The sequence below is a fragment of the Neopsephotus bourkii genome, unplaced genomic scaffold (genome assembly GCF_033783945.1).
Source record: "Neopsephotus bourkii isolate Nb327-2 ecotype Australia unplaced genomic scaffold, CSIRO-AGI_Nbou_v1 NB_994, whole genome shotgun sequence".
Taxonomy (NCBI): Eukaryota; Metazoa; Chordata; class Aves; order Psittaciformes; family Psittacidae; genus Neopsephotus; species Neopsephotus bourkii.
Genome location: NW_026901486.1, coordinates 2,077,811 through 2,096,952, shown reverse-complemented (window position 1 = coordinate 2,096,952; position 19,142 = coordinate 2,077,811). Strand labels below are relative to the sequence as shown.

General features: G+C 40.8%; 1 protein-coding gene across 4 annotated transcripts in view; it reads left to right on the top strand.

The window, feature by feature from the left end:
• Positions 1 to 19,142, top strand: part of CTBP1 (C-terminal binding protein 1) — a 254,294-nt gene that overhangs the window by 79,021 nt on the left and 156,131 nt on the right. The window contains exon 1 of one of the 4 annotated variants that reach the window (XM_061359789.1): positions 14,591 to 14,710. The exons of the other annotated variants lie outside the window; for them this stretch is intronic. Coding sequence (XP_061215773.1) covers positions 14,704 to 14,710 — 7 coding nt within the window. The 5' untranslated portion in view covers positions 14,591 to 14,703. Of the gene's footprint in view, positions 1 to 14,590; positions 14,711 to 19,142 lie in introns of those variants that run through there. 4 annotated transcript variants of the gene reach the window in all.

Sequence of the window (19,142 nt, the reverse complement as noted above, 5' to 3'; positions counted from 1 at the left end):
ATGAGCCTGAAAGCAAATACATCTTAACCTTCACATTAAAAACTCGTAGTAGGGTGTTTTTCTTCTTGTATGTAGACACGCACTTGCACACAGAGTATATCTCAAAGTTCTGTTGTGAAATGAAAGATGCAGTTAAATGTTCTTCCAGAAATGGCAAATAGATTGTGTGAGCAATATAACAAATATGTAACAAATAACAGACTAAAGGAACTAATAGAATTAGAAGGCAAAATCGCACATCCATCATTTTACTGTCTTCAACAAAGCCTATTTTCACAAATTACCCGTTAACATTTTAATCTGAAATCTGCCATTATGTGAACATCATGTAGGCCTGTTGGATATTCAGTGTACTCAGGAAAACTGTAACATGTTTTCTGAGCTTCAGATGGTAAAGCTTTGGCAAGGCATTTGAGGTGATAAACACTGATCAATCTGTAAAATATGTGCAGCTGAAATGGAGATGATAGAGGTTGTCTTTGGTTGCCTCTCTGGGATAGGAGTTGTGGGTATGTTGGTATCTGCTGTGTATCCCCTTACATCAGAAAAGCAGAGGGAAAGTTTCACTGATACAGCTGTCTATGGGGTTTGTGGAGGTCATAGATGGGGACGTGTTTATGCAGTGCTAACAGCAAGATTTTCACGTTCATTCAGTCTTATTGTGCAGCTCAATTCTGCAACTAGTTTCTGTATGTTAGTATACCAAAAGATTTATATATATGTATAAAAATCAACTAACATAAAAGCTTAAAAATACCTTTAAATTTAGAGATTAGTGGCTGCTCAACAACTTTGAATGAGGCTGGGTTTCTGGACTGTCTGTGAGATGCTGCATTCTGTAGGATAATGCACTGCGATATGCACAGGATAATATGCGGTTCCCGTACATCCATTTTCCCAACAGCAATTTCTTGTTCACCTGTGAAGAAACTTCTTCAAATCTCTTCTTCAAGGAGACACCAATCACAGTGCCATCTAGAGTATGTGATAAAATTCAAGACCTTCCATGTTTTCCATTTATATATGGGAGGCAGTAGAGATTCTGGTGATGATCCTGGTTGCTCTGTATTCCCCAATGGCTGATAACCTTCCCTGACCCACTGTAGACTCATCAGCCATGTCAACTGCTCCCTAAAACCCCAACATTGTCTCTTTAGGTAACTGGATACGTGTTCTAGTCTGAAGGAAAAGTGGATGTCAACAGTTCACCCTTCCTATTCAATGCTTTCATTGTTTCACTATTATGTGCTTTTAACATTATCATAGAATCATAGAATAGTTAGGGTTGGAAAGGACCTTAAGATCATCTAGTTCCAACCCCCCTGCCATGGGCAGGGACATCTCGCACTAAACCATGTCACCCAAGGCCTCGTCCAACCTGGCCTTGAGCACTGCCAGAGATGGAGCATTCACAACTTCCCTGGGCAACCCACTCCAGTGCCTCACCACCCTCACAGTAAAGAATTTCCTCCTTATATCCAATCTAAACTTCCCCTGTTTAAGTTTGGACCCATTACCCCTTGTCCTATCACCACAGTCCCTAATGAAGAGTCCCTCCCCAGCATCCCTATAGGCCCCCTTCAGATGCTGGAAGGCTGCTCTGAGGTCTCCACGCAGCCTTCTCTTATTGAAGAAAGCAGTCAAGATTCAGTGGTAGTGTTTCATATAATCCAAAGGCAAATGAACCCCATCATTCTTCCTATCAGTTCTACTCAATAGCAGATTTTACATTCACATGCAACACCTTCAATTCAATTATATAGTTCTGATACTGGTTGGTTGCTAATATCAAAAGCCAGAGTTGCTAATGTTCAAAGCCAGAGTAAATCAATAAAACTTTTGAGAAGCATAACAAAACAGAATGAAAAGATGTTTTCCACACATGTCATACTCCACAGCTCTTAGTAACTACAGTTTCTGGTTTTCTTGAGTCTCAGAAACCTTAAAGCATGTGAGACTAAGTTGGCTTCCAGAGGGGACACTCACCCTTGTCTCCCCTCATGTTTGAAGTGCTATGCTCCTTACAGACACCCATCTCTGTTCTTGCTACAGACTTCCCTGATCAGGAAACAGGGGAACCCCAAAATAGCAGTAACTAGTTTAATGCAATCTCCGTTTACTTCTGTTTTTCTAATTCAGCAGTAGCATTTTGTGCTTTTGTGTAAGCAATGGGCAGTGTGGATCTGTTTCTGCTCTTCAACTTTAGTAAGACAGGAAATTTTAGGTAAAGGAGGGGGTTTTAATCAGTAAGGGTCTCCATTTCTTCCTTGACAGTCCCTTTGAAAATTGTTTTGTCATGGCTAGAACAAGTTGGCTTAGGTATTTTTATTGAGGCTCCTGATGTTCCCTTATACAGGGACACTATTTGTATTGTCTTGTTTTGACATGAAATACTTATTTATTTCTTTAAGAGCTAGACTGTAATGTGGTTCAAGTTCAGTGGGGGAAAAAGGTGAAAGAAAATAAACACTTGTACAAAATGTGTGTTTGCTTGCACTAAGTGCTCCTGAACTCTTTAATTACTCAGAGATTAGAAAGAACTGATGCAAACCGTTTTGCAAGGTCAGTTTTTGTAAGCTTTCAGGTTCTTTGCTCCACTTTTTACACACTGTAGCTGTGGGCGAGAGCTCTGCTGCTGGCCTCTGCCTGATAGGGATCCTATTACTTGCTGATCCTGTAGGTCCTCTGAAGCTGAATGTCAGGTTTGCCACTTCTTGAAGAAGTTGTCATAAATATTTTTGTGCATCTACTTTTATGTTAAAGAGTATAAAGCAAGCTTAAAGAAAGTTTTCTTCCTCTTTTCCCCCTTTCTGTTAAGGTGTTTATCCCTTCCTAAAGTATCACTTCATGAATATGTGTAGATCTTTTTTATCCCAGATTAATAGTGAGTCCATATATATTATGGAATTATATTCCATATAATATTTCTTATTAGTTCCCCAATTCTAAATTGCATTAAAGAAATTTCTAAGCTGCTATTTCCATTGTAACAATACCTACCTAATTAATAAAACCCCACAGGTAGGTATAGTAAACCTCAGATCTTTTCATGTTGCACCCCTTTTTCCTCATGCTCTTTTTTGCTCTTCCATGCCTTTTGGTCAACTCTTCAAGTATATAAAATCTGTTATTCTGTATCCTTGTAAAATCCCATATCTGTACGATGTTACATGCTCTAGTGAGCCATTTCATACGGATATCTCTTGCTTTTATTTACTGATGTTGTAAATTGAAGATATTTTACTCTTCCACACAAAAGCCCAGTGGGCCAAAAGGACAGTTTGGTCTTTTCAACTACAGCCACATTTAAAGACGTAGTTTACCACTCTGGTGATGGGATTTCCTTTTTGAGGGTTGTGGAAAGTGTCAGATTAAAAATATCATGTGCTCAGCAAATGGAACAACTGAATTTGAAAATGAGAACTTGATTAGAAGGGGGTTGAGGAAAATGAGGGGAGTAGCTTAATTTCTGACATGTTTTACTGTCTCTTGATCTTGATTTGACTGATGGTTTAAAATCAAATGATGTCATTCTAATGATATCTTGTGTCTGAAATATTATAGTGATATGACAAGTTTTTTCCTTTCTCATTGCAACCATTGCACCTATTTAATAAATACAAGACTTGAGTCTTTCTAGACACAATCCCGAAATTATTTAGGCACAATATTCGTAACATTTAATAATAGAAATAAATTTTAGTATATTAATGGTATCCACTGACGTCAATACTGCTGTTGCTTATGGACACTTGAAGTATTTATAGTAGGAAGTACGTTAGACAGTGCTGGATTTGAGAAGAGATAAGGCTGAATTTCCTATCAAGTTACTGTAGAAGTCAGTTTTGGAAGGCATCTGGTAGAGTATGGTGGTCTGCATAGGTCTTTCTGCTCAAAATGAAGTAATCTCAGTGAAGATTAATTTTTATTCTTGCCTCATTATTCTGCTGCTTGTCATTAATCCTTCATCTTTTTAATTGTGTGCATGTCTTATTGTAAAAACTGATTTTTTTTTGTCTCTTGCTTTTTTATTCTATCATACTAGGCACTTAATATACAATAATATATACTACATATTTATTACAGTTCTACATATATTAAAATATTATATATTATGTATCATATAGAACTACATATTATATACTATTATATATAATAGTATGTAATTATAATTTATAATATCAAAATATACAAGGCATTATATCTATTATATATTATATTGACATCTGTTTAATATATATTAATATATCAGGTGTGTCAGAGTATCATAGAGTTCAGTCTTCATTACAGCTATAAATAGCTCTTTAAATGTCTGCATAGGGCACTTAGTTAAGTATTCCCTGTGCAGTTTGTGTGTGCGGAGGCTGAGTCAAGTGTTGCGGACCCTTTCAATGGACTTCAATATTTCTGCTAGCTTCTTCACTAGTGCTTAACAATAATAATACTTCCCAGTGCCACCCAGGAAGCTCTGGGTGCCTCAGACAAGAGATGCTACAAAATGACAAAATACTGTTGAACGTATTTGTTTGCGTTGTTACTTTGGCTTCAAGTGTTCAGGTTATTGAAAAAATAAGGGTGTTTGCTTAGTTCGCGTAGGAAGTTTCTAGTTCAAACAAGATGAAACTGGTTTCTTCTTGAATGGCTGTTGCTTTACAACCCCTGTTAAGTGTTGTTCATGCCAAGGACTGCTGCGGTGATCTTTTCTACCTTGTTAAGGTACTCCCAGGTTTTCTTTCTTTCAAACTCTATAGAGATTTTCTGCTGTAATTAAATAGAAAGTAACCCTCTTCAGATAATTCAGGTCCTACAAGTCTCTGGGGTGCAGTGGAAGCTGCTCTTCCTCATCCATCAATCATATGTTAGCTCAGGTGATTGAGAAGGAGACGTGCATCAGGAGCAGGAAACTACAGCTGGGCTTAAGTTAAAGCACTTCTGGTTTCCCATTGTCCCAAAAGTGTGTCCAAAAGACAGTTAATAACTTTAAAAGAAGGTGTCCAAGCCTGACCATAGGGCAATATATGTAATGTACACTGTACGTAAAACACATACAGATTCACTGAGAGTCACTCCAGTCACTATCAGAGTGTTATTTCACTATAAATAACATGCTGGGTACTTTGTAAGTAGCTGGTTCTAGTAGCACTTTATTTTGGAGAAGGATTAAGGATGTACGCTCCTTTTACAGCAAGTGGCCTGGACCACACGTGCTGAATGCTCTGGTGGACTTGTTATAGCTCACTCTGGCTTCATCTGCCACCTTCTCATTAGATTAATGGTGAAAAAAGATGAATACAGCTAGCTGTTGAGCTTTATCTCCTTTTTCCAATGGTAGTAAAATGCTTAGTGCATAGTGTATAGAATTTAGGTGTTGTGGAACATCTTTAAATGTTCCTACAAGCTAAAGGTAAATTCATGTAGAAATGAACTTGGGCCTTCCGTATGTTGGTAAATGAAATGTATTCACACTCCAATACATTTTAGCAAAGAATTGAAGTTGGATGCTTCAGAGCATCATGGAGTTCAGTCTTCGTTATCAGTTGCTGCTTTTTGTGGAATTAGATGTCTTCTCTTCATAGAAAGAAGCATCAAGTACAGGCAAACACTCAGGTTTGAAGCCTTGGTATTGCCAGCGCTTCTAAAAATGGTTAAGCCTATTTATCTGCTTCTTTTTTTTTTTTTTTGGCAGAACCATTTCTAAAGCTTCTGAAGGCTATTAAACACTTGCAGAGAGGCACAGAGGAACAGACAATCTTAAAAATAAAATTTAAGCTGTTGTTTCTGATTTTACCCATCAAAACTATTCTTAGCCATGTTGCAAGATGGGCTGCACAGAGAAGCCTTACTTGTAGTGAGAATGTGAGTGCGAAATGCAGTGAAGGATGTTAATTGCTGCATATTTTACCTAGCTTTATATCTTCAGTTGGTGGCTTGCGTTCTGTATTTCAGACAGCTTTGAAAACAAACACATCCCTTTCATTGAAAAATAGGTTTATATTATCCAAACTGAAGAGTATTAACATCCCAGATAGACTAAATATTCTGTGTTCTGTGTTATCTGTGATCCACAGAGCTTACGAAGGACTAGAGGAAAAAGAAAAGTAGCAAAAAAGTCTATCTGCTTTTGTTAAAGAAACAGTAATTAATAAAAATATATAACCCCCCCTTCCAACCCCTTCCTCATGTATGGAGAGCTGCCATGCACAGGTAGGCAAGTGAAATGAGGTGTGTTGACCTCTTTGTGAGCAAATGGCAAAGCTCAGAAGTGTTTTCAATGGAGGCGTTCATGCTTAACACCATTCAGGTTTTTTAATCCACTGGTAGTTTCTGTCAGAGTCAAAACAATAGCTGAAACCCAAACAGTGTCAGCTCTGCAGTCAGTTTATTATGGGATTATGATAGATCTGAAATGTTATCTTAAGAGTACTATTAACTGTTAATTGAATTTGATTCTACTTAGTTTTAATATAAACACTTTTCTGCTAAGTGTTTTGCAGAACAAAGGGAAAAGTGTGTTTGTATACATACACACAGAGGCAGTTTTAGTGATGTCTGATCTAATGCTACATCAAGGGGAAACAGCTGTGATTTAATGAACCCAAAGCTAACAGAAGTTCATAACCAGGACTTTGTTCTGATGTTGTTGGAAGGGTTTAAGAAAAGCTGTCTCACCCTGCACACATGGCTTCAGAATTTAACAGCTGAAGTAGGTCGTGCCAGGAAGGGAGGGTTGTGTCTGCGAAGCGTCAGAGCTGGGTCTCCGAGTTCTATGTAACTGCGTAATTAAAACACAGCATTTGGTTGAACACGCCTCGGCAAAGGTCCTGCAGCTACCTAACATCTCTGTGCAGAGATCCCACCCTTTTGGTGATAGATATCTGTGTGTGCTGGGAGATCAAGCCAAGGATCTTCCCCTTGGGACAGACCATCATCATGCCGTGATCGCATGCTTATCATGGGTCCAGCACCTCCAGAGTGGTCTTGAACTGCTTTAATGACACTGTGATTTAATGATATCACTTGATCGTTCTAGGGATGGGGAGACAGGTACAGGCAAAGACTCTGGTTTGATGCCTTTTACTGGCAGTGATTCTAAAAATGGTTAAACCTACTTAACTTCATTTTTCTGCCAGAACCATTGTTTTTGTGGCTCTGAAGATTCCACTGCGCCAAGGGCAGCCATGTGATGTGTGGCACAGCCTCTTGATCTCCTCCTTGGAGGCTTCACTCTTCGTTTCTAAACCACCATGGTGTTTTGAAATCCATACATTATCACTTGCTCCAGACCCCCCTGAACACAACTAGAAACTGAAAAAGCTTCAGCTCAGCCCTCAGCTCTTATAAGTGTGAATTTTATAGAATACTAAGGAGCTTATTGTGAATTAATTCAAGACTCATAAAAATTAGTATTTACTGCTACCAAGAATTGTAGGCTTCTACCTTAAGAGCTACCAGAAGTGAAAAGACAAGTTGAGGTTTGGGTTTTGCCTGCCTTTTGAAGGTCAGTGGGACCTTGGTATTGGAGTGAAGCATCCACAAAGCGTGAGTGTGACTCTCAGCCACAGAGGCATATTCCTTGGTACGCATGCAGTGTTGTTAAAGACCTGGAGCCAGAACATGTTACTCATGACCATCTGCTGAATAATGATGTTGCAGTAGACACGGTCTTCATATAAGCACCCATTGGAACACTTGAATTCTATGTATCTTACCTCTTAGCCTAAAGATGAACCAGAAAGCAGGCAGGGTGGTTGCAGCTGGAAAACGTGGCTAAAGAAGATCTTTTTCTTCCTGCATAAATTCACTGGCATCAAGTGTTATTCAAAAAGAAATAATATTTTTCTAAAAGGTGTTGTGTGCAATAGAGGTTACCAGTGGAATACGGAGCCTGACTTGCTTAATGTGGATCAACTGGCATCATTAGAGGGGCAGGGCTAATGACAAAATTGGGAGGCATCCTAAATATAGAAGAGAATCAGGATATTGTACAGAAATAACTGAGATGACATTGAAAACTGGGCTAATAGAAGTGGAATCAAATTCAAAATGCATAATCGAAGGTCATATCTTCTAAGTGAGTAATAGCAGAGTTCTGTAAAATAGAAACTTGCAACAAGATCCTCATTATAGATAAATAGCACGTGGGTGGTCATGGGATGTGCTTTAGCAGTCCCTGCAATATGCATAAAAACAAGTGAACGAATTTTCTGCTCTGTCAGTGTGAGTTTATCATTTCTGAACAGTTTTAACAAGTAAGGTGAAGAGACTGTTATGTAAGAGAGACATGAGAAGTATAGAGCGTTCATCCTTGGAGAGATACGGTATTTAGCAAAAGTGAAAGAACTGAAAGCTAGTGGCTGCAGAAGAAAAAGATGGTACCAACAAACACTGAGTGAACTGAGGCTGAATGCTGGAAGAGGATTCCTGATGGGCAGAGCACCCCAACTCCACTATAGCTTTTCAAAGAGAGGGGTGGCAAAAGAAATGCAGGGATTTCCTCAGTGAGGGAGTTCATGAAAGGAATTATTTTGCTTAGTTCCTAAAACATCCCAAGGGAATTCCTTCTCAGATCTGTGCTTCCAAGAAATGCATTAATGCCAGTAGCACTCTTAATGCACTGTTTAAACTATTTTCTTTCTGGGAAAAGTGTGGATGTTCACTGCTATGCTCAAGATAATCTACTCTTGGAGTAAAAGCCCATTGTGAGAAATGTTGCGATATGAATATCTTGATATATAGGCTAAATGTGTAATGTTAAGAGAAGAATATATTTAGCCAATGGATTAAATATGTCACCGCAATAGGATATACAAAAGTCTTTCAGAAGGAGATCAAAAAAACCCAAAGTCCAGGGAGGAAAATTTAGGAGGAAGTAGCTGGGCTGCTGATACTCATTTCTAGATGATTATCCTATTAGTTGCTGATCTGAGGAAGCTGATACATTCTCAAAAGCCTACTTTAGATTTTAGTACAGCATCAACTGTTTTCTTCAGTTCCTTATGGTCTCAAGATTACACCCATGAAACATCAGCTATGTTTACCAAAATATTTTCAAATGTAGATGAGGGTTGCAACACGGGGAGATAGTTCAAGGAGGGAAGCGTGTCTCTGGTGTTGACAGCTTTGCAGAATGATGTGAATGTGCGTGCACAATGTTCAGAATCTTCATTGTAAGTAAAAAGGAAAAAACGAAAAGATCTTTACTCTTCCAAAAAAAGAAACCCACCCAAACCCCCAACCCTATCATTATGACAGATTTGGACTTAAAAATAGCATTTGTTCTTGTGCTGTAAATCGGAAAGTATCGAGGCTTTTCGTGGTTGCAACATATTCTATCACCATTGAAAACCAGTGTGGAAAAAACAACTGTATTGGGTTGCCATCTTTTTGTTTCTGTGCAGAACATAAATATCTGGGAATCCAGAGCGTTTAAGCCCTATAATAGTGGAAGGAATAAGAAAAGCTTAAACAACAACAACAACAACAAAATTAAAACTGAGTTCATTGTTGTATAACGTTCACTGCATAATGAATGATGCAAATTTGACATTTTAATCATAGAATCATAGCACAGTTTGGGTTGGAAACCCCCTGCCACAAGCAGGGACCCCTTCCACTAGAGCAGCTTGCTCCAAGCCCGTGTGTCCAACCTGGCCTTGAACACTGCCCGGGATGGGGCAGCCACAGCTTCTCTGGGCACCCTGTGCCAGTGCTTCAGCACCCTCACAGGGAGGAACTTCTAATAGCTAATCTAAATCTACCCTTTCTCAGTTTAGAGCCATTACCCAATGTCTTATCCCCACATGCCCTTGTCAGAAGGTCCTCTCCAGCTTTCTTGTCGGCCCCTTTAGGCACTAATAAATGAGTAAAAGAAATGTTCAGATTGCTGAAAATACAGCAGTTGCCTCACCCCTCCCCAAACCTGCCCATGGTGCTACCTTCTGTACGACCTCCCTTCTCTCGCCCAAGAGGTTCTGGCACGGAAACAGCCAACTGTAAAGCCATACAGGCAGGACTAGAGGCTCTGATGAGCTAAGGGAGTTAAGTCAATGCCCTTAAAGCAGTGCTTCTGTTAAAGACCTACAGTGTTATCCCATGTCTTGGATGAATATCTGCGTAATTGGATGTATGAACAAGAAATGCAGCAACCTGTTTGAGTGGCATCCCTTTGCAGCATGGTATAGATTTAGCAGAAGTGTTGGTTCCTTAGAGAAACAGTGATCTACTAAGTCCTCTGCCGAAGAGGAAGGTGCTTGCTTTGGGTCAGAACAGTAGTGCAGGAGGAGTCAGAATTGAATTTGCTTTTCATTGAGTGATTTACGATATTCAATAATTGTAGTTTCCAAGAAAATAATGAGGTAACTTGGTCTTCAAGTACTTAAAAAATGATTCTTGAATGGGATCAGACCAGAAATGCCACCTATCCCAATGTCCCATATCCAACAGCAGCCAAGAACAGGCCAACTCTGTGCGGTGTTTCTAATACTTCCAGCCTTCAGGTATTTTCAGAACATGGAGTTCTGAACCTGATTCAACTTCTGTGTTGCACTCAGTGATACATAAATATATATATATATATATATACAATATCTTTTCTTTCCCTGGAAACCTGTTTGATGCTCGTTTTGACTGCTTTGAACTTAGGTCTTTGCACTCTAGTCTAGAAAGGTTTCTAAGACAACGCACCAGGACTGATTGGTACCATGCAGATAGACAACAGTAGTGAGCATTTTTGACCACATTTTTCACCAGGCTTACAGATATTTAGGCTAGAAACGTTGTCATTCTGGGTGATAAGGTAAAGATGTCCTGGTGGTTTTGATTATGATAGTTAACATTATGTACGCAGAGACATTTTAAGACTAAGTACGTGCATGTGTGCAGTCTTAATATCAAGGATAAATTTGTATAATTATAGCTCATAATTTGTCTATGTTGCAGCTATTTTTGAAAGTTAAATAATTGCTGTCGGAGGGAGTGGTAATTTATGGCAAGAGAAAACGCTCTCGCCTCATCTTATCTGGAGGGTGGTGGGTGTAATCCTGAAGCTGGTCCTGTTTGCTGCTTCCCTAAAATATGCTTTGCTGCTCTCTGTAGTCACGTTCTGGTGACTGAAAAGATTCATGGCAGTGTGGGTATTTTCTTAGTAAATGAAATTATCATAGCGCAGAGCATTTGTAAAAGATTTAAGTAAGTGGGAATATTTGGGTACATTTTCCAAATATTTCCAGATATTTCATTCTGAAAGAAAATAACATTTCATAATATATTCTCAGTTGCTAATAATATACTAGAGAATAGAGATGCTCCTTTTTAACCAATCTAGGTTGCCATAGTTAGGGAAAGACAGCAGCTCATTGAAGTGGTAAGCCATTTTTAAGGAGCAATGCCTCTTTATTAACTCAACAATGTTCTATAAATGATGAGCTTGAAATGTGGGCATGGCCTTTGAGAAGATGAATGTCATGAGAAAGAGCTGATAGAATTATAACTTCAAATACGTTCCTGTTTGTGTTTAATGTATTATTAAATGTCATTTGTTTAAAGAAGGAATTAATTCATAATGGATCTATTATAAACAAATCATGTTTTTATATTACTTAGGCTCTGTTTGATTTTTTTTTTTCCATGACGGCGTTTCAGAATTAAGGTTCTATTATTTATTAGCTGGAAAGAAGGATGGGGAATACCTTGTATCATGTGTTTAGCCCTGAAATCCGTGGAAGTTCAGAAGGTAGCCAAACATTATGGATTTAAAGTACTCACTGACTCTCTGCAAGTATGAAAGTATGCTTCCAGGAAATGCTGGATGTTTTACTATGAAAGAAATCCTTGGAAGATCTGACAAGACCTCGCCCATGGGAAAATTGCCCAAGAGCACCATGAATGTGGCATTGTTGAGGATTAATGCTAATTTTAGGACAGCCTTCTTGTGCTGTTGGTATGGTGTAGTCAGGGTGCAGAGACTGAGTAGTACAAAGTAATACAAAGTACAGGAACTTGCAATTGCAAACTGTAGTAAACAGGATCTCAGTATTTTAAATTCTTCATTCTGGATCTGTTTCAAAGCTGTATAGCAACAACCTAACCAGGATAAGGGAGACTGAGGATGTGCCTAAGTATTCTCTTCTCAGAAGTAAAGCCTTTGCCCTAAAGAGATGCTCATCTTCCTCCCTGGGGAAAGAATGACTTCTCCAGCAACTATACATGAATTTGGAAAAGCCCTCTTGATGTATTTCTCAGCAGTGGAAAATACCCTTGCAGGAAAGTGCTTTACCACATGTGTATCTTCAGTCCTTCAAGTCCAATGGGATTCATTGTATTCTGAAGTTCAAGCTAATACTTAAAAGTTATTGAGCAGACACAAAATTTTGATGAGCAGTGTCAGTCTATCAGGTTAGACACTTGTCTTCTCCTTTAAAGTAAATTTTCCATCATCCTAAACGTACTAGAAATCTCTGTGTACTCCAGTAATGATGATTGCTGAAGTCTGACTAGTTAAGGAATTAATTTGCTGTAAATATTCCCCTATGTAGGTAATCTGGTTTTATTACTTTTAACATGAAAATCAGCAGCATATTGGAAGGAATAAATTACAAAGCAAGGAGAAGTCTAGAAAGTAATTATTATGGATATGGCAGTGAATTCTCTATCCACCACTTCAATGATGGGGTTTTTTTCCTCCTTTTTGTTACTTTCAGCTATGCTTTATAAAACATGTTTATAGACTATGTCAGCAATGTTCTTCCTCAGTTGCTGTTGCAAAGACTATTTTCGCAGTTTATCACAAAATGCCAGATTTGCTCAGCATGTAATTTAATCTTATGCTTGGAAGCATCCCCATTACTTGGTTATCATGAAATTATTCTTTAATAAAAATGTATGCTTTGTGATCTATATTTTATTAATTTGGTGAGTCGGTTTATCGATTGTTGCAGATGCCATGAATGTATAATTTGTCACAGTTATCGGTTGCCTGTCAGCACTTCGTAGCACCACAGAGTTCTTGGCTCTTGGGGGCACCTTAGAAATAAGCCTTTCTTGATCTGGGAGAGAAAAGCTTTCTCCTGTAAATTATCATCAAGACCTGGGTTGATATTGGGTTTATCACTTCACGGCATGTATTATCCTGTATTAGCCAAACGCTGTGACCAAATTAATAACATGGCCTGTTCAGGCAAAAGTGTTCAGCAAATACAATTTAGTGATCTTAAATGCTGTGGATAAGGTCAGGAGCACAACATTACAAATGGGAGGCACGGGTTTTCTCACTGTTTTAGTTCACTCTAAAGAGTAGGAATTATTGGGGTCATGAGACTGGAGAAACGAAAGAAATATCCGAGGGTTTTTTTTATCCCCTCTTTTACAGTTTATGTTTTTCTGCTGTAATATATGGGAGTCATGAGTTTTGTTGATTGAAAAGCTTATTTTTTGGGCAATGGAATAATAGGATCACAGAATGGTTTGGGTTGGAAGGGACTTTAAAGCTCACCCAGCTCCAACCCCTGCCACAGGCAGGGACCCCTTCCTCTAGAGCAGCTTGCTCCAAGCCCCTGTGTCCAACCTGGCCTTGAACACTGCCAGGGATGGGGCAGCCACAGCTTCTCTGGGCACCTGTGCCAGCGCCTCAGCACCCTCACAGGGAAGAGCTTCTGCCTAAGAGCTCATCTCAGTCTCCCCTCTGGCAGGTTAAAGCCATTCCCCTTGTCCTGTGCCTTCCTGTTCCTGTAAGAAGTCTCTTTCCAGATATACTGTTGGGCCATTAGGTACTGGAAGACTGGTATATGGTCTCCCTGATGTCTTATCCAGGCTGAATAATTAATGAATCTCATTTTTTTTAAATAAAAATTAAATTTTTAAAAATAAGACTGCTCATGCAATAATTTATACATATATTCAGTAAAGCAGATATTAATTTCCAGGATGGTTGTACTTAAGAAGCTTTACCTTGCTAACAGTTCTGCAGTGGTCATACACCTTTGTGTGCTGCAGGGGTATGGCTCAAACACCTGCTGGTTTCAGTTTGGTGTTTTTAAAGGCTGGGTTCTGTACCCTGGCAGCTTGTTCTGGTCGCACACTTTGCATATTGTGTTATTAAACCCCAGGGGCTGAACAAACACTCTCCGAGCCTCAGGTTTCACCTGGTTGTAGGAGTTTTCAACTCATACTTTCCTGGGCTTGGAAGTGGTCAGCGTGGAGTTATTCTTTCACACTTGACAGAACAAGTTAAGGAGCGCTTCAGGTGCTGCTCTAGTTTTTGGTATGTATAATGTACATTGGGTACATGAAATGTATCAGGGAAAAGGTTCTCTCTGCAAAAACAGAAGAAAAAAAGAGGGGGGAAAAAAAAAGGAGAAAAAAAAATAAGGAAAAAATGGAGCGAAACGGTAAAAGAGGAAAAAAGGTGGAAAAGGTAAAACCGGGGTTTGCGGAGGCCAAGCCTGGCCCCATCCCTTCGCCGCTCCCGCAGCACGTTCCCCACCTCCGCGCCGCCCCGCCGCCGGCGGCCGAGTAATGAGCCGCGCCGTGGTTGGCGGAGGGCTGGCGGCGGGCAGCCGCTATTGGCTGCGGGCAGGAGGCTCCCCTCCGCGATTGGCTGCGGGCGAGCTCCTCTCCGCCCCGATTGGCCGCGCCCGCCTGCCCCGTATTTTCAGTAGCAGCGGCGGCGGCGGCGGCTGGAGGGTTCCGGTGGGCGCCGGCGCGGGGATGCAAGGTGGGTGCAGCGGCGGCCGTGCCCCGTCCTGCGGCCGCATCTCTTGGTTTATCGCTTGGGTTTAAAGGTTATTTAATGGTGTTTATGGTTTTATCGCCCTTCTCCCGGCTGCGCCACCGCGGTGCGGCCGGTGCCGGGGAACGCCACGTCCTGCGGGCAGCGCAGCCCCGGAGCGTTGGTGCTGGAGGTGTTTGTGTGCGTCTGTCCCTGCGCTGCTGCGCCAGACGCGCCGTTCCGGAGGAGTTTGCCCCGGTAGCGCCGCCGGGACGGGTTTAAAATGCGGGATGCGGTGCGGATGGAGCCGGCGGTTTTACCGGTAACGCCGCCGGCAGCACCGGGCGCCGGTTCGGAGAACTTCGCCAAGGCAGAGGCCGCGCTGCGGGAGCCTCGGGTCTGAAAATCGGGCGTGAATAGCGGAAAGTACGTGCGAATCGGCTGGGGAGGTCGTTGCATCCCTGCTGGAAACACGGGGCTCTCCCCATGAGTTATTTCTGGGGCTCTGCTACATACTAAGTTTCTGTTTTGCCTTCTAAGTAATAGGAAATTGATGCCGTTATGATTGCTCTCTGAACACATTTGGTTTGGTTTCAACTTAAAATCATAAATACGAAGTTAAGCACTCTTCATTTTTATCCTGCTTTGGAATTCCTTGGCACAGTTCAGGGGCAAATTTGGGTCCGTGTTATTTTGTAACGTATCTAATCTCATCCCTTCTCTGTCAGTCAACTGTATTATTTCTTCTGTATGTTTCACCTCATACCAAAACCCCATTCACCCTCCTAAGTTCTCAGTTTCTAGTGGATTTCATGGCAAAAGTTATTTCGGATTGAGGTACGTTTTAAGACAGAAAAATCTGATTTCACAACTTTCTCTGTGGCATTTTCGCAGAGGAACACTGCAGTTACGAGTGGGTTCCACTCTTCTTGTGCCATCTAGAAAATTCAATAACCTGTATAGCATCCCCAGCTGGATGGAGGTATTGCTTGAAACTGTTGTGTTTCAAGCTAGCATGTTATCAACATACCACAATAATTTCAGTGATAAAAGTGTCATTTTAGATACAAATATGTGATTTGAGCAGGTTAAAAATCAGTGCCTATTGAATGTTTCTATTGAATAAAGTTGTCACTGAACCTTTAAGGTACTGTATTAGAAATCTGGGGGAAGTCAGTGGTGCTGTTAGTATGATGCTGTTAACCCCTTTCTGTGTCTTGCAGAAAAAGAAGGATGCCTGTGGGTCCAGGTCTGTTGCTAGGCCTAAAAGCTGGGTATTTTTGTTGCTACCCCGAAGCCCTAGGAAGCAGTAGAGGCTTGTCTGGGGAATGATGGAATTATTTCAGTCTAGCTTTACCTACTAGGAGCAGCCCTGGTGTGGGAAGCAGAGGATCTGTGCTGCTGTGGGTTTACATGTCCTCACCTCTCACCCATGGGAGCAAAAGCAGCCTGAGTGCCCACAGGGGCCATGCCAGCGTGATCCCTGTTGCGAAAATCAGGGTGAATGGGAATGGTACCTGTTGCTCCACCAGTGATTTGTCAGCTCCTAGGAGAAACCTGCAGGTGTATGATCATCTACCCAAATCACTTAGACCCTCTAAAATGATAGACGTCTAGGGAGTTTTAATTGAATTTAACAATGTATTGCATTCAGCTGGTCACGGATGCTTGAGTATATGAGAAATATAGATAGCTAGACATAAAGGTTTTTTTGTTGTAAAATGAATATTATTTATACAAGCTATATGTGCTTTTAAAGTGATGCCAGGTCCTGTTCAGTAACTACTGTTTAAAACCATCCACGTGTACCTTTTATTGTAATTTCCATGTTGCATATAAACTTCTTAAGAGTATCTTGAGAAAGCAGCAAAATAATGTCTGTGCTTAGTTGATATCGACCGAGAGTTCTTTAGCCTAAATAGCAAACTGATTTCTAAGAGCGTGTACACAAGCTGCAGCCAGGCTGGCAGGCGTTGCCTGCTTGTGGTGGTAACAGAAGTATGAAAGATGACGTGAGTACTGCAGGGCTGGATTACCCCTCCACGCCTCCTGCTTGTGTCTCACCCAGGCAGGTGAGAGCGAGCAGATGGAATCTTTTCTTTCCCTTTGGCACAGCACCGGGTCGCTTCTCTGGTACCACCGGACCCAGTGGTTCCATGAAGCTGGAGAAAAAAAAACCTTGTTATTTCGTACTCTTGCACTGAAATTAGTAAATGTTATTAGTAAGTGTCCATAATTACCTAAAGGAGATGTATGTTGTAAAAGAAAGTATTTCCATATATAAAGAAATAACAGCCTTAATAAGTATTTTTCTGAGTAACCAAGCATAGAAAAATATAATAAAATCAGGCTAGAAAAAGTAAAACTCGGGATTTTTTGTGATTAGTTTCTTTTCCTAAGCGTATGAGCTGGATGACAATTTAGACTCCAGTATACGCAAGCAGAGTCATGTGGATAAAGTGAATCTGCAAAACACAGGTTACTGAAGGGTCAGCATCAGTAAATGCATAAATCATAGATCTAGTAGAAAGCAGTCTCTTACTCACCTGTGTGTCTGACTCAAAGGATCAGTTTTAGCAGGTATCATTTAGTTGTTTTCTTGCTGATTTTTGTTTTATTCCATTATCACGAATTTGTTGGATGGAGAAAAAATGTTTCCTTAGTAAAGTATGAGGGTTTATTGACTCTAAGGCTGTAGTTTCTGTCTGATGGCAATATGACTTGTAGTAGCAGTTTTCCCTGATAGCAGTAATGTTTATCTTGAAAGTATCATTTTCATATTTAAACACATGCAGTTTTAGATTGGAAAAGTTCTAATGACAATTGCATGGTGTGTTTGTTTTAAAATGGTTATGCTGAATGGTGGCAGAGAAATTAATTTGTAGTTTTCTAAAGATCTGTGATTCCTATATCTGTTATTTAATAGAGCTGTAATGTTATCAGTGAGCACTGCCAGTTCAGTATAAAGTGCAATGTGTAACGTTTTCTGGTGGTAGAGTTGCTCTAAGTGGAGAAATAATTTAAGCAGTACAAGGGTTTTGATAGCCCTCTTGTCACAATTAACTGTGTTTATGAAATATGAATTTACATAACATCCGCCTTTTGGGGCTGGCATTCCCATTGGAGCCCGCTTGCTTCACAAACCAGCACTGTTGTGTCTAAAGCAGCATGGGAAGGCAAGACGGACTGAACCTGTGCGGTATTTGGATTACCAGGACAGAGAAATTACTTGATATATGTTGTTGGGAAGCTTGTGCAGGAAATGCAGGTGGTTTAAAGTCTGAAACCTTCTTTCAGTTTCATTTTAGGAAGGAGGCTTGCTTAGGCGCCGCAAGGTCCCTTGACGTGTAACTGGTTCATCCCCTTTTTGCTCCCTGTGGTCCCCGCTTGTCCCCGTAATTTCTGAGCTAGGGGATAAGCAAAAAGGGTGTAGCACATGTGGCATGCCAGCGGGGTGGGATTTGGGGTCTGGCACACACCAGTGCAGTTCATCATCAAAGCGATGGGTTGTCTCCTGGAGACCCTCCTCCGCTATGTGCCTATGGTTAACCACTTGATGGAGACAGAAGGGAAAAACTGGCTTTTTATATGGTTACACCTACCCAGTTTGTCTCATCATGGTCCACTGTGTCTATTAGTGCTTTATTTTCCTCCAGCACTTGGTGTTCTGCCTCTCACCTCTCTTGGCAAAGCTCAGATATGGTCATTAATGTCCAACTGGTAAAATTTTTGTAAGCATCACAGCAAAGGCAAGCTTACAGGAAGACAAAGTAGCTTGAATGATGCCGGTGTGCCTCTTTGGTAAGGGGTAGCTTGTGGGAAAGATACAGAGGTGATTTAGGAAAGATGCAGTTTCCCATCATGGGCTACCTTGGAGTACACGCAGCGTTTTGTCCCAGTGAAGAATTGGCACAATGGTGAGAGGCAGTGAAAAACCTTAAAAACAATTGTGTACCACCTCTCCCACTTTTCATACATCACTGCTCTTGACTAGTAAACGTTTCAGGTCTGGCACTGTCCCTCAGGGCAGAAGCTGTGCAATGTGTAAGGTTTCAACCTAGCTGGCACGTCAGGATATGCAATATTCAGTACATGGAAATTGCTCTGAGACGTTCACAGTAAGTGCTGTTGGCACAACATCCTGCAGATTTTGAGGCACGATATGAGTACTCAGACTAGAGGTTGTACGACTTGGGAAGCCTGGTGTGACGGTTCACTTGGGCTGGGGAAGTGATCTGAGTGCTCACTGCTATTTTTGCCATCATTATTCATGGCAAAATAATTGAGGCTGTTCATGCAAGCAAGCTGTGTTGTCGTGAAGAATAGCAGCAGACTGTGCCGTGTGTTACCTTCACATCTGAATTTTAGAAGCTGAAGTAAAAATAACCTCAAGTGTTACACCGAGGTGAAGCCATCGAGCAAAACCTTGTTCTTGTAC